This window comes from Triturus cristatus, chromosome 9 (genome assembly GCF_964204655.1).
Source record: "Triturus cristatus chromosome 9, aTriCri1.1, whole genome shotgun sequence".
NCBI classification, from domain to species: Eukaryota; Metazoa; Chordata; class Amphibia; order Caudata; family Salamandridae; genus Triturus; species Triturus cristatus.
This window is the reverse complement of record NC_140592.1, coordinates 153,218,453-153,233,487: the sequence shown is the minus strand read 5'-3', so window position 1 is coordinate 153,233,487 and position 15,035 is coordinate 153,218,453. Positions and strand designations below refer to the sequence as shown.

The window sequence follows — 15,035 nt, the reverse complement described above, 5'->3', positions numbered from 1 at the left end:
GAAACTGATGTACAGATGGAGAGAAGGAAGACGTACCTTGTACCATTATGGGATGCTACAACAGGCCTAAGGATTTTTTTTGCTTTTTGCTCTGACACCTTATAAACATGAAGTACTTGTTTTCTCAGGTCTTCTGCTCCGCATTCTCTTTGTAATTTAACATGGTCCTCTCTGCGCTGGTGCAAAATCTTTTGAGCTCTGGTATTATGTTTCCTGTGCCTATGTGCAGGATTTTTTTCTGGGTGTTCATAATATTGCTTAGGCATATAAGTTCACTCTATGCACTTAGCGCAACCGAACCAAGAAAGTGGGTGCAGGCCCATTTTAGCTCAGCATTTACTGATAAAGGAGAGTCAGTCACTGGGCCTTTCACTGACCCTACACATCAATCCAGCCCAGGAAGAGTGTGCCTTCTTGCCCGTCAGCCTGTCTTCTTCAACATCTCTAGGAGCATCCAAGGCAAAGGGTGGATGAATGCAAGGCCATCTTCTGTTGGGCCTAATGACCTAAAACCTTGCTTTCACACCCGATATTGCACAGCTCAGAAACACTCCTATTGGGCATCCTTCCCAGCCTGCTGTGATGTAAAACAATCATCTCTCATAAATGCGCACACTGAAACCTAATGACTTGCTGTAGGAAGCTGGCTCTTTATGTGATGTAGCATGGATCTGATATACCGTGTAATTAGTCCAGGGGTTCCCTTATGAGTGGGCAGGGGCTTCCTATGCAATCCCAAAGTGCTCTATTAGGGGGTAGTTAGTTCAAGCAGCCTTAGGCTGAACACATAGTAGTGCAAGCCATTTGCAAATACACACAATAATTAATAAATGGCACACGACGAAAGAAGACATTTGCAAATCCACACCAATTTATAAAAATAGCAAGTATCATTATCTATGTTTAGGCATCAGAAAACTCATTAGGGTAAGTAGTTTTTAAAATATAAATTATTTACACTTTAAAAAGGGGACACTTATGAAATTCTGAAGTTCTGCAATGTTATCCTATAGAAGGAAGAAAATGTTCTGCAACCGGGCACAGTACAGTGAATTACACTACTAATCTCCAGGAGTTAAGGTGAGTGTTGGGCAAGGTCCAAGTCCGCACCAGAAATACACCAACAGCGGCAGAGGGTGGCTGGGAGCAGGGTACAAAACAGCGTCTGGAACCGAATAGGTTTCTATAGAGGTGAGTCACTGCGAAAGAGGCTGAAGGCACTGGCTGGAAGGCCAGTCGGGGTGAACCAACGTGGGTTCAGGGCTTGTGATGCTCAGGGATGTAGGTATAGCTGGGGTCCTCTTCTCCACGGCCTGAGGGCGACGGATGCAGAGGTGTCTTTAGGCATCAGGTTTTCTTACCGGGAGCAGTCACGGTCAAGGGTGCTTGTGTGCCGAGGCTGCAGGCGACGTTGGTGAGTCCACGAGGTGTGAAACCACGATGGTCTCGATCTCTGGAGGACCATGTTGACATTGGTGGCCCACTTCAACTCAGGCCAGAGGCAACGGGTGCAATGGTGGCTTCAGGTGTTGCGTTTTGGCAGTTCCGGGGGCCTCAGAGTCTTTGCTTTGGAGTTCCTGCAGGCAGCATGAGAACAGGACTACTGTTCATGGGAGGTCTTGGGTCTTTATCGAAGGCAGGCAGTCCTCCCAAATTTCTGTAGTCAACAGCTGCAGGACAAGTCAACTTTGGAGCAGTTTTTGAAAGGGATGCAGACAGGCGGCAGGGTTGGTACCAGATCATCTACTTCTTCTCTGCTTTTGCGGCTCTTCGTTGTCCTCTCTCTTCTTAGGTTGTCAGGATCTGAATACTGAATTTAGGGGAGTGTAGGGTAGAAGCCAATTCGCTACTGACCCTTGGGGTCACTACGCCCCTTATATGACCCCTCCTGTGGAAAGTGGGCATGACCCTGTCCAAGAAATCCTAAGTATACCATCACAAAGATGGCTACTTCTGTAAAATCATGTCCACCTCACAGTATCCCACCTCAGGGGTAGTACTAGCCTGGAGGTGGCACGCCTATCTGACTATCTAATTTTTCCATCTGCCCAGGTGCCAAGGGGGGTGGCTTCTTATTCTGTGAGGGAAGCCAGATTCACATTCTAAAGGCAGCAGCTCTTTAAAGCTTGCCAGCCCAAGGAGGCGAATCAGCAGGTCATCCTGTGGGAGTGGGTGTTACACCCCCTTCCCGGACAGCCTTTTGTTATGGGTCTCCTGAAAGCAAAAGGCTTTTACCCTAGGAGGTCAGAACAGCGTTATGGGTGACATGCTGGCAGAAACCAGTCCGCAAGAATTCCAGAGGCTGGTAGGGTTTCAGGGTGCACCTCTAAGGTGCCTTCTGGGTGCATGTACTGGTAAATCCAACATTGGCATCAGTGTGGGTTTACCAATACAAGATGTTTGATGCCAAACATCCCTATTTTCAGTGAACCCATCATGTAGCTGTAGAACTTGTTTCCACCAGTGTCCAACACATGGCTTAAGATTGCTTCTGTGGTCACTTGTACTGGCAGTAATAGTACTGACCAGCACAGGGGTGAGGGGTCCGTTAGGGTGGCAGAATTCGTGCTGCAGCCCTTAGGGACCCTCTTCAGTACCTCAGACCCTAGGTGCCAGGGTACCATTTAATAGGGATTTACAGAGGGTGCTAAAGATTTTACAAATTGGGGAAACAATTGTACAATTTTGGATAAGAGCTCTGACACTGGGGACCTGGTTAGCAGGACCCCGGTGCACTTTCAGTCAAAATCACTTAATATACCAGGCAAACAGAGGGGGTGGCCATGTCAAAAAGGGGCACTTTCCTACACCTCACTTGGAAGCCATCTGATCAACCTCCGCACCGCCCAGTGCAAATACTAATCACACCCACCATTCCTCAAGCTTAAGTTTTATTCAAATAAGAACAAACATATTCACCATTTACAAAGAGGTATGTTATTTTAACTGCTATTTGTCTATATGCTTATCTAATAATGTGCTTTGTGAGTAACTTCTCCAAATTATTAATCTTGTGAGGCAAGTAGTCATTTTAATTAGTATTTTAAATAGAATGAGTGTGCTGGGGGGTAGCAGTGGTACATGTTACAAGCTTCCTTAAAATGTTGCTGGACAAATAACACATCACTTTGTGCTAAAAATAGGACAATTCTGGAATGAAGGACCTTGAATTTCAAATTCGGCATCCGGATGCTCCAACATTATTATACCAGTTACGATTAGGAGACGAAAGACTCCAGGTACGTTTTAACACTTGATTGAACTCTTGATGGTTAATCTTTACAATTAAAGTGAGTGTCATTCTTTTCCTGAACAGTTCTTATGGTTTTGAACACGTACACACAAAGGATTCATAATTTTCTCTCTGCAATAGAAAATATAATTTTATATTTGAGCAATGACAAAAGTGTCTACTTGTTATCTTCAGAATCTTGCTGCACTGCTCATCAAAATCTCTGCACAGATCTTCAGTTCATAAATAGTTGGGAATTTGGAGAATACCATAGTATATTATCAGAGAACAAATTGTCTCCACACATTGTAGAAAATAGGTATTATAAGGTAATATAATTTTCCAAGATTACAATTACCAGGCCCTCATATTGAAAAGCACCCCAAGAGTCTCCGACGTGGGAAGATACCAATGACAATGCCAAGGGCCTTCCCTCAAATCCTCAGCCTCATAAATTCATTGTGTTTGTAGGAGCCATTCTACCTGTCGATGAATGGGTCTCTTGCACAGGGGCACACTATTAAAGTTCAACCACTGTAGAATGAAGCTGATCAGTGGAACAGACACAGCTCCTCATAGTCTCTAGCACATCCTAAATCTTCTTTAGAGCAGGTACTGCTGATGAGCATCAGCTTCTTGGAGCTCTTTGCCAAATATCTTTGTGTCGTGCTCCATTTAGGTCTCAATCAGTGGGGCATGTGCACTCTCAGGTCAGGTGCAAGCAGGAGCAGCTTCAGCCTACTCTACTGGCTCTGGGTGTAGACTCCGCTTCATTGAGAACTGATTGGGGTGTTCTGTTCCTGGCACATTATTTTCTCCCGCAGTCAACGCTACAGAGGTTCCTTATAAAGTCCAAGCAATTACAAAATACTGACTTTGGAAGTCCAAAGCTTAGAGGAAACCAGTGGCACCAGTGGGAAGCCAGAGCCCATTCACAAATTCTTCTAAATTTGAATCCCAATTTTGTTGTCTGATCTGAGAGCATCTTTTAGGCTTTACACTCTGCTTTCTTCACTGGTGGAAGGTTGGAGTAAAATGAAGTCACAGCCCTAATACCCCAGGTGGGAAGTCAGGCTGGTGCTGAACAAATCAGGGTTTCTGCGCCCTCCCCCCCCCCCCCCCCCCCCCAAAAAAAAAACAGTAAAGGGTACATCGGAAAGATGTCTTATGCCCCAATGGTAGTTTGCTTGTTGCATCCCTGTTGGAGGAAAGGAAAACAAAACACCAAGTGTCTCTCACTCTTCTGTATAATAAGTTAGATTATTTTATATGTAAAGTGTTCTGAATCAAGCAACCGGGCCAGTGAAGCTTTTATCTTCTGTGGTTATTTGTAGTTATGTGTGTCCTCACCCTAACCTCTGATAGCTGTAGACACATACATCAGTTAGTCTTTATTACAATTGATTATTTATCAGGTGTAATCGGGGGTGTGTGTCAAGAATGGTGAAAATTATTCTCTGCATCCATAATACAAAACATGAATATTCGAAAAACCCAAAATGTTATGTCGCTCATCCCTACAATCTGACATACTTAGTCTAACCTCTGTATAGACTTTCCAGTATTCTCCCTAAGCAACCAATCTTGGTTTCTGCCCCTCCCAAATTCTTGGGTCTCTTTATACCATTCTCCCCTGTGATTATGTAAGGAGAGGGGGAGTTGCTGTGCAGTTTTTCGCCCCCCAAATGTTATTTGTTTTGAGGAGAATGAGGGGTGATGTATCCATGAGTTTGTATTTTGCCTCTCGTCAATCACACCAAAGAAGATTCCTTACGGACACACTTGAACACGACCAGTCATCATCATGCTCCATGTCATCTCACTAACAACTCTTGTCTACTTTAGGGATACTGCTAGAGCTTTGACACTAGGCCTGTTTTGTCTGGTGAGATAAGCTTAGCAGACAACAGTGAAAGTGCTAAGGAGACTCCACGGAGGTACAGTGCCTCTCTTTGTCACCCCAGACTGCCAGAGCCGAGCAAGTCCTTGTACAGTAACATGGTATCGCTGGATGAAGAGAGTAAATAAGCAGAGGTTTGGGGGAAAGTTTTGTAACAATTACTCTATCATATCTAAGAGTAGCCACTGCAGTGGCCACAATAATTCAGTAAAACACAGGGCAGTGTGTTACACTAGGCAAGGTCTTAGTGTACAATTCCACAACATGGATCCCTTAAATGCTTTCGACTCCAGGATAATAACATATTCCACTGATTCACAAGTCTTCTGCAACGTGAAACTACCTGCGTAATTAATGAATTACTTTGATATTGTGGCAACTCACCCATATTCCTCATTGTATATGCAGTTAATCTTCTCTTCTAATGTATGACCAGTTGGTGGCTGGTCATTTGAGGTGGGAAACTCTGTTTGTTAAACGGTGAATACTTGAAGGTGTTGCTGTATAGGCCCCCTAGCTGCCAATATTTGTCTGAACTACTTAGATATTGTTGCAACGTATCCATATTCCTTATTGTATATGCAATTTATCTTCTGTTGTAACATCTCTATAAACTGCAGCCATATTTATTATATAAGTAACTATTCCTGACAAACGTCTTCCAATCTACGAACATACATTCCTGTCACATTTGTGCTAGCTCTATGTATGATTTTACCTGACTGGTGGCATTCAAGTTTAATACTTGTCTACTTGTGTCTTGCAAAATGGGTATTCAGTCTCTGCCCCCTTCTTCCCTTCGCAAGTGATTTATGTTGTCACCTGAGTTCTCTCAGCCTATTAGGACTTTGGTACCAGCACAGCCATACTGGCAAATATTGCCTGGTATCTCTGGAACTGCACAACCCAGATAGTACCATGAGCTTGCTGAATTACAAAGGACCCCCTTATTTGACTTGAAATTTATGGTGCAACAAGGCTGGATATTCAAGGCTTACTCTTGGAATGCAGCGTGCAGTTTAACTAATGATGAATATAGACATAAAACTACCTTCAATAAATGGAATATTTAGTCAGTACACTAATGTAGTAAGTCTAGAAGTTCACTAATGTAGTAAAAATTATAAATGTTTTAAACCCAGTACTTGTCCCCTTTGTGGCAGATCTACAGAACTAGTTCTTGAGAGGACATCAGGTTTAGGAACACACCACTGCATGTTCCTGGGTTTACCAGTGCACTGTGTCAGGTCTGTAGTAAAGTCAGCATTTTCTGTGTGAACTTGCAGTCTTTGTTTCTTGTGTGTGTTTTAAAGTGGGTCTGCTGTATCCATGATGGGTCAGTGGTTCAAAACGTGTTCTCGGTCACTTGTGCTACGTACGCCAAGGTGTGGGAGTGACACCTGTGGTTTTTGGAAACAAATTCCAAAGGGAGTTTTAGTTCTCAAGAACATCTTGCACAGTTCTGTGCAAGACGGGTGTCTGGCTGTATACACTGGGACACTTTAAGCACAGGACCAATGACTTGAGGATAGCAGCAGGAGCAGGGAAGCAAGTGCAACTTACTCAAAAGCAAGGGTTCATCACGGAGGCTCATGAGTTCTCTCTCACCCTCTGCAGATGCAGCACCATGACTCTATGAGGAAGCATTTCTCTCTCTTGTGAAACATGGAGAGAGGGGCAGCAGTGAAAGTAATGTTTCATTTCCTGGCATCAGCTGGGGCAGGTGTGGCAGCAGTAGCAAATAGTCTGGTTTCTTTTTCTATAGTCAACAGTTCTTATGACAGGATCCACAACTGCTGGATCACCACAGTGTTTTTCAGTGAAAGCAGGCATTTCTGCCTCAGTCCAGGAGTATAGTCCCTACTTTATAAAGAAAGACAGACAAACTTCCTGTCTCTGGTCATGTTATTTTTCTCTGTACAGGTGTATATAGCATGATGAAGTCAAAAAGGTAACTTGTATGTTCGAGGCATGTGAGCTGTAGATCACATGCTTTGCATACTCCTGCCATCCAGTGTTGGGTCCGGATGTTTGCAAGTTATTTTTCTTCGAAGAAGTCTTTCCAGTCACACGAGGTAGGGGACTCCTCCTTTCGGTGATAGTGAGCATGGGCATCGACTCCATTGTTAAATTATTGTTTTCCGCCATCGGGTTCGGTTGGGAATTGCTGTGCTCCGGTTTGAAACAGTTTCTCGGGTTCCCCTCAAAGCACAATCCATTACCCTCGACGGTATTGTTTTCGATCGCGTATTCACCTTTCTCCGCGTATCGTGTCAAATACAAAAAACTCTTTTTGATCAGAAAACTCTTGGAAGGTCGTCGGGTCGTCGGGCCACCGCACAGTCCATGGATCGGACTCCATTTAAATTCTGCCCTCTGTGCCACGCGAAGTTCCCGCGTACCGACTCACACGAAGTGTGCAACATTTGCTTATTCCCCGGAGCACAACTAACAGGACTGCGACGCATGTAAGTCTTTCTGCTTGAAGAAAACGCTCCGCGACAGTTGGGCTCGACGTCGCGACATACAGAGCCAACACAATGGTTCCATTCCAGACCTCTTCGGAAAAGATTCCGAACAAGAGACCGGCGATGCACTAGGGGCCGAAGAAGAACAGAGGATCCTATATCCATCTCAGAATCCGGCTCCAGTGTGGATGAAAAGATTCCGCAAGTTCAGCGTATCATGAGTACCGTACCTCCCTTGCCCTAAAGTCGTACTCTGACTAAGAAAAAGGGTCTGGTTCTACTTCTGCCTTCGGGCCTGAGTGGCGTCATCAAGAAAATGTGTTCGAGGCATATGAGCTGTAGATCATATGCTTTTGCATAGATCGCCATCTAGTGTTGGGCCCAGTCACGAGGTACGTGACTCCTCCCTTAGGTGACAGTGTGCATGTGCATTGACTCCATTGTTAGATTGTTTTTCTCCGCCACCGGGTTCAGATGTGAATTGTTGCGCTCTGGTTTGGCACCGTTTCTCCAGGCCCCCTTCGACGCGCAATCCACTACCCTTTATGGTATCGTTTATCGATCGCGTTTCCCATTCTCGCGTATCGTTTGCTCTCAAATCTTCGATCAGAATATTCCTGGAAGGCCGTTGGACCTACCTGCGACGGGATCGGTTGCAGCTCATGGAACGGACTCCATTCAAGTTCTGTCCAGGGTGTAGCGTTAAGTTCCTGCGCACCGACTTGCACGAGGTGTGCAATCTTTGCCTTTCCCCGGAACAAGACTGCAACATTTGCCAGTCGTTTCGGTTGAAGAAAACCCTCCGTGATTGTCGGACTCAACGTCACGAAATATATCAGCAAAGCGGCCCTGCGCCGGACCTCTTCAGAGAAGAGTCCGATCAAGACGAATTGCATGCGCAGGAGGCTGAGATGGAAAAGCACGTCTCCGTATCCGATGGTGACTCCGATGCTGAAGATCTGACCCCGGCTCAACAGACCGGGAGTAAAGAGCCTTCGTTCTCCTACCATCTCCTGTATAAGAAAAAGGCTGCGGTCCCTCCTCTGCCTTCAGGCCAAGATAGGCACCGAGAAAAAGTTAGGAGCACCTCTACCTCGGCGCCCAGACAGAAACCACAGCCTTCCGGCTCGAGTTCGACCCGTCCTTATGCCGGTGCCGACACGAACCCTTCGGCGCCGAAAGCAAAACACCTTCTGGTCTCCGTGCCACCTTTGCGGAAAGCTAAATCTTCAGAGCCGAAAACTTCGAAGCCAAAACTTTCAAGGCCGAGACCAGCGTCTAAAGAAAGTGCAGCGCCTATAGAGTCGCAATTCATCCAGAAAGTGGACATATTCATGACAAACTTGCTGAAAAGAGGAAAATGGGCTTACCAGAGGACTAACTCAACCCTTTAAGACTGAAAAATGTGGCTACAGACTCTTACATTTCAGAAGACCCTCTTCTTTCACCTGCACATTCTCCTACACCGCCATAACCTGACCCACAAGGTACAGGGGATGATGATGATGCTTTAGATCCCTATGCACCACAAGATGTAACACAGGATCCTGATCCATGGGATCACTATAATGTCCCTCAACCTGATAATAATCCTGATTTATATCCATCTAGACCTTCCCCTCCAGATGATAATATTGGGTACATTGAGCTCCTTAATAGGGCTGCAGAATATCATGGGGTAGAGCTCCATAAGGATAGTTTAGAGGAGGATTTTATATTGGAGACCCTTAGTTCATCCCAAAGGGCTACTCTAACTTTACCAATGTTAAAGGCCCTTCTTAAACATACTGAAGATATCTTTAAAGACCCTGTCAGAGCTAGGATCATCACTCCCAGGTAGAGAAGAAATACAGAGCTGCACCTAATGACCCAGTCTACATCAAAGGCCAATTACCATTAGACTCTCTGGTCGTTTCTAATGCTCGTTAGCGGGCTAACTCCCAAACCACAGGGGATGCCCCGATTCCTGGTAAAGAGTCCAAATTATTGGATGCTTCTGGTAAAAAGATAGCCTCACATGCGTCTAATAATTGGCACATTGCTAATGCCCAGGCATTACTGGCAAGATATGATAGATCTCATTATGATGAACTCGAGAAACTCATTGAGTTCCTTCCTGATGAGCATAAAGCTAAAGTCAGTGACCTCATTCAAGAGGTAAATTCATAACCAATACCTCTATCCGATGTGCCTTAGATCAGGCAGATACAGCAGCTTGGGCAGTGAACACTGGTGCACTGCTTTGCAGACATGCTTGGTTAAGGATTTCAGGGTTTAAGCCTGAAGTGCAAGCCTCCGTACTTAATTAACCTTTTGATACGCAGCATCTCTGGCCCAGTTGTTGATGTATCTTTGGAGAAAATGAAAAAAGATGCAGAGGTTGCTAAGTCCATGGGGGCCTTACAATCACCTTCCAACAGAGGTTACTTTTGTCGCTCATTCTATAGGGGCGGCTCCAGAACAATCTCTACAGACAATGCCTCCTCCTCTTACAAGAGCAGCAATCAGTCGCCCTCTTCAAGAGATTATTTTCGAGATGGGTATAGAAGAAATAACGGCAGGGGAAGAGGCAGAGGTAATTCAACACGCACCTCCCCCACAAACAACAAACAATGACTTATTTCCCATACCCCCAATCATTCCACTCCAGTCAGGGGACGTCTCTCACAATTTCTACCCATTTGGAATACGATTACATCCGATAAATGGGTTCTGCAGATTATCCAATCTAGTTATTGCCTCCGAAGACAACATGTTCACCTCTTCCCATACTTAGACAACTGGCTCATAAAGGCCAGTTCACACACCAGCTGCCTGCGACACACAGAGAAAACTGTGCAACTCCTTCACCAGATGGGGTCACAAAAAACCAGGCCAAATCCCATCTCCAACCATCCATGTCTCAAGACCATCTAGGAGCTACGATAGACACACACAAAGCTGCAGCATATCCAACTCCAGCCAGACTCAAAACGTTTCACAACGTAATGTCTCGTAATGTTTCAGTTCCAGCCTCAACACTCCTTACCAGGTCGAGTGTTCATGCAATTACTGGGAATGATGGCGTCTTGCATTTTCATAGTTCTCTATGCAAGACATCAGATGCGCCCCCTGCAGGAATGCTTAGCACTTCAGTGGAACCGGCCTCTCGGTCAGTTATCCAATCTAGTGTTGGTAGACGGCTGCACCCATCGCTCTCTGCAGTGGTGGAACACACTAAACCTGTTAAAAGGGTGGCCCTTCAGCGACCCAGTTCCACAGAGAGTACTGACAGCAGACGCTTCACTGACAGGTTGGGGAGCACATCTCCAAACCCACACAATTCAAGGAATGTGGAGCCCCCCAACAGAAACAGTTTCTCTGAAAGCATTTCAAGTTCAGTTATTACGCAAGACGTTACTAATACTTACAGACAACATAACATCCATGTACTACATTCAAAAACAGGGGGCACACACTCCCTCCACTGTCTCAGTTAGCACAGGAAATCTGGAGATGGTCCATTCATCACAAAATCTATCTCCTAGCAGAGCACCTCCCAGGAGTGGACAATCAGATGGCAGATCTGCTAAGTCGCCAGATACAGCAAATCCACGAATGGGAACTACATCCTCCAGTTCTCCCATTCTTTCAAATGTGGGGCTTTCCAGACATAGACCTGTTTGCCTCGCACCTGAACACAAAATGCCCAAACGTTGCTTCCAGGTATCCACACCGATTCTCCAAAGGCAATGCACTATGGATGAATTGGTCAGAGATATTTGCTTACGATTTTCCGCCTCTCCCACTCATTCCATTAGTGGTTCAGAAACTCTAACAAACGTCCCTGACCCTAATCATGGTTGCTCCCAAATGGGCACGTCAACCATGGTTCACAACCCTATTGGATCTCTCAGTAGTTCCTCATCAAAAACTAAGTCTTTCACCCGATCTCCTCACCCAAAGCCATGGCGAGATAAGACACCCAGATCCCAGTCAACTCAATCTAGTGATCTGGCACCTGAAGTCCTAGAATTTCTAAATCTACCGCCAGACTGTATGAATATTGTTGGACTTGGCCCTTTTTGGCAGGTTCACCCCTGAACTTTTTTAGCCTTAAGCTCTGATATGGTGGTAGTGATTTTAGGCCTCAAGGCACTTTAGCACTGTGGGCCAGTGTAAAGTGCGTGCGCTCTGTTACATTTCGTGAGATTGGCCTACCCTCCCATAGGAATGCATGGGGGATATGTGTGTCCATGGTAATTCCTGGTGTGAGAGGAGTGCAGGGTCGAGTTTAGTATTTGCGAACTCGTGAGAATAAATGTTGCGCAATGGTGTGCGCAGATTTATGGTGACTGGTGGAGAAGTGCCACTTTTAGAAGTTGGCATCTCTGTGTGCTGTTCTTTTGACTTAAGGGGGGGGCCTGCTACTGCTGCCGGGCTCCAGGAGGAACCGCCACAAGGGACTGCCTCCCTGCTGGAGGGCCCTGTGAGGTGGCCTGCCTGGGCCCAGCCTTTGCCCTCTTCCCTCTACAGGACTTTGTGGGACTTTCAGTTCTAGCGCCTTGAAGGTGCTACATTTCCCTTGCAGAAGCGCTTTTCTTGTCCAGGGAGCATGTGGGCTCCACAGCGCTGAGCTGCCTCGTTTACAGAGGGAATCCCGACGTGGGGATTCCCCTGCAGTTGCCATTCATCAAGCAGGTGCCCACCCAGCATCTGTGCACTTTGGAATCAGAGCGGGAGCCCACCCTGCGTTTCTACCGCCTTTTCAATTTATTTTGTAGGCGGGAGCCCACCCCGCATCTTTGCCGCTTTTTGGCATATTTAAACAGCGGATGCCCACCCCGCATTTCTGCCGGTTGTGAACGGGTGCCCACCCCGCTTAGTATGCTTTTGAATTTAAGAGGGAGCCTACCCCTCATTGCAGCCCAAACGGAGAAGAACCGGCAATCCGCGGCCCGTCTGGTTGTGGGCGGGGCATCGCAGACGGAAGCGGAAGGGCCGTGCGGCAAGAAGCGTCGCGTTCAAAGACCCAGGCGGGAGCCCACCCCGCACTGGGACGTGCTGCAGCAGAGGTTTGGAGCTTGCCAGGCTCCACGTCCGAGTCCCGGAAGAGAGTGGAGGTGGCTGAGGCCGGCGATAGCAGTGCGGGGCTCCCGTGGTTGAGGAGAGAGCCCCGCGTCGTGCTTAACAGGACAAGAGAGGAGCAGCCGGAGAGCGGAGAGTCAGGCATCCCGAGAGAGAGCCCGGTGAGTAGGGCTGATCTCTGGCGGGAAGCCGCATGTGCTATGCGAAGTCCCCGTGGGGGATTGGGGACTTCTCTTCTGGCTGTCTGAGCGGTCCTGCACCTGACAGCGGGTCGCTCCAACGTTGGGGACATTTGTTTCCAAGAGTCCCCCGAGTGGGGCTCCCAGGCACAGTTGTGTCCGTTCTTCCTTGGGCTTCAAAGCGGCGCCGCAGTTGCGGGCCGCTGCAACGTGGGGGCAGATTTTGTTAAGAAGCCCCAGTGGGGGCCCAAGAGGCACCAGGAGTGCCAGACTTTTATTTGCGCATTTTGCCAGCTGCCCTGCAGCTGCGACCTTGGGGGACAGTTTCCTTTTCATTTAGAGTCCCAGAGAGGGGCTCCGGGGTTACGCTGGTGCCCGTGCTCATTTTCACAGCTGCCCAGCAATTAGTGGGCAGCTGCCACGTTTAGGTTGTGCATCTGCGCACTTTGCTTTTGCTGCTCCTGCAGCCAGCCCTGACATTGTTGGACCTAGGGCTTTTTGAGCCCCTGTGAGAGGCCATTTCCAGGTGTTATGCTGGGTATTGCCTACTGTATTTATGACTGTGATGCCTAGTGCGCAATGCATTCTCCTAATCTGTTTTATGCCTCATGATTCTTACATAATGTACGTTTGAGGTTGGTGCATAATGTGTGATCCTAATATGGTTTATGCCTAATGTGATAAGGCTGAGGTCATTATTGTGCCAGTAGTTACTGGTTGTGCTACACTTACTATTTGTGCTACAATTACTGATTGTGTTCTACGTTTATGATACATCTTACTTTTACTATTTCTACTGAGTGATGATTCTGACGGTGGTCCATGTGGCCCTGTGATGTGTATATAATCCCCTGTAAATATTGCGCAGTGCCAGCTGGCACAGTGTATATTGTGTGATTACCATCTAATGTGTTTTATGATAATACAAAGGCTATTTTTGATATAACCTTGTGTGGAGTTCCTTTTATGGTGTGCCTAGTGTGTTGCTGCTGTGTGTGATTGTTTTGCGCAAACGCTTTACACATTGCTTCCGGGATAAGCCGGACTGCTCGTGCCAAGCTACCAAGGGGGTGAGCAGGGGTTATTTTTGGCGTGTAACTCCCTTGCCCTGACTAGAGTGGTGGTCTCTGCCTGGCTTTGGCGCAAGCCTTAGCCAACCAGAGATCCCATTTCTAACAAATATTATCAAGGAAGCTTGACATCCTACCACAAGAGCCTGCTATGCAGCCAAGTGGAAGCGGTTTGTGATTTACTGTAACAACAACCACATCAACCCGCTTGATGATACTCTACAAAGTATTATATGATATTTGCTACATCTACAACGTTCCAAGTTAGCATACACATCTATCCACTTACATCTTGCTGCGATAGCTGCATACCTCCAAAATAGACAGCATCTTCGAGTGCCTATTATTAAAGCATTTATGGAGGGATTCAAAAGATTTATTTCACCGAGATGTCCACCTGCCCCAGTGTGGAATCTCAATATTGTTCTCACCAGACCTATGGGCCCACCTTTTGAACCAATGCACAGATGTGAATTACAATTTCTCACTTGGAAATTTGCTTTCCTGGTTGCTATCACATCACTCAGGAGAGTAAGTTAGGTTCTGGCATTAACTATAGAGGAACCTTTTTTGCAAATGCACCAAAACAAAGTAGTTCTTCGGACCAACCCTAAATTCCTTCCAAAAGTAATTTCGGCCTTTCATTTGAACCAATCTGTTGTTACCTGTATTCTTCCCTCAACCAGATTCAGTCAAAAATGTCAAAAAAGCGCTGCTATATTACAAAGAAAGGACAAAACCTTTCCGTAAAACAAATCAGCTTTTTGTGGCCTTCGCTCCACCACATAAGGGCAATGCCATTTCAGAATCAGGTATTGCAAGGTGGATTGTCAAGTGTATTCAAATATGCTATGCAAAGGCTAAAAGAACATTACCAGTTCCCCCTAGAGCACACTCTACACGCAAACTGGGGGCTTCTATGGCATTCCTTAGGAATAGACCTATAGACGACATATGTAAAGCTGCAACATAGTCTACACCTCATACATTCACTAAACACTATTCAGTGGATGTGTTAGCAGCACAACAAGCTAGATTGGACCAGGCAATTTTATGTAAACTATTTAAGACCACTGAAACAGCTACAGGTAAGCCACCGCTTTGGGAGATAACTGCTGT

At 46.3% G+C, this 15,035-nt stretch overlaps 1 protein-coding gene across 1 annotated transcript in view; it reads left to right on the top strand.

Moving 5' to 3' along the window:
• The window catches only part of ACTR8 (actin related protein 8), a 177,176-nt gene that overhangs the window by 92,005 nt on the left and 70,136 nt on the right, over positions 1 to 15,035 (top strand). Inside the window, exon 9 of the mRNA XM_085624632.1 lies at positions 3,144 to 3,239. Coding sequence (XP_085480758.1) covers positions 3,144 to 3,239 — 96 coding nt within the window. The remainder of the gene's footprint in view (positions 1 to 3,143; positions 3,240 to 15,035) is intronic.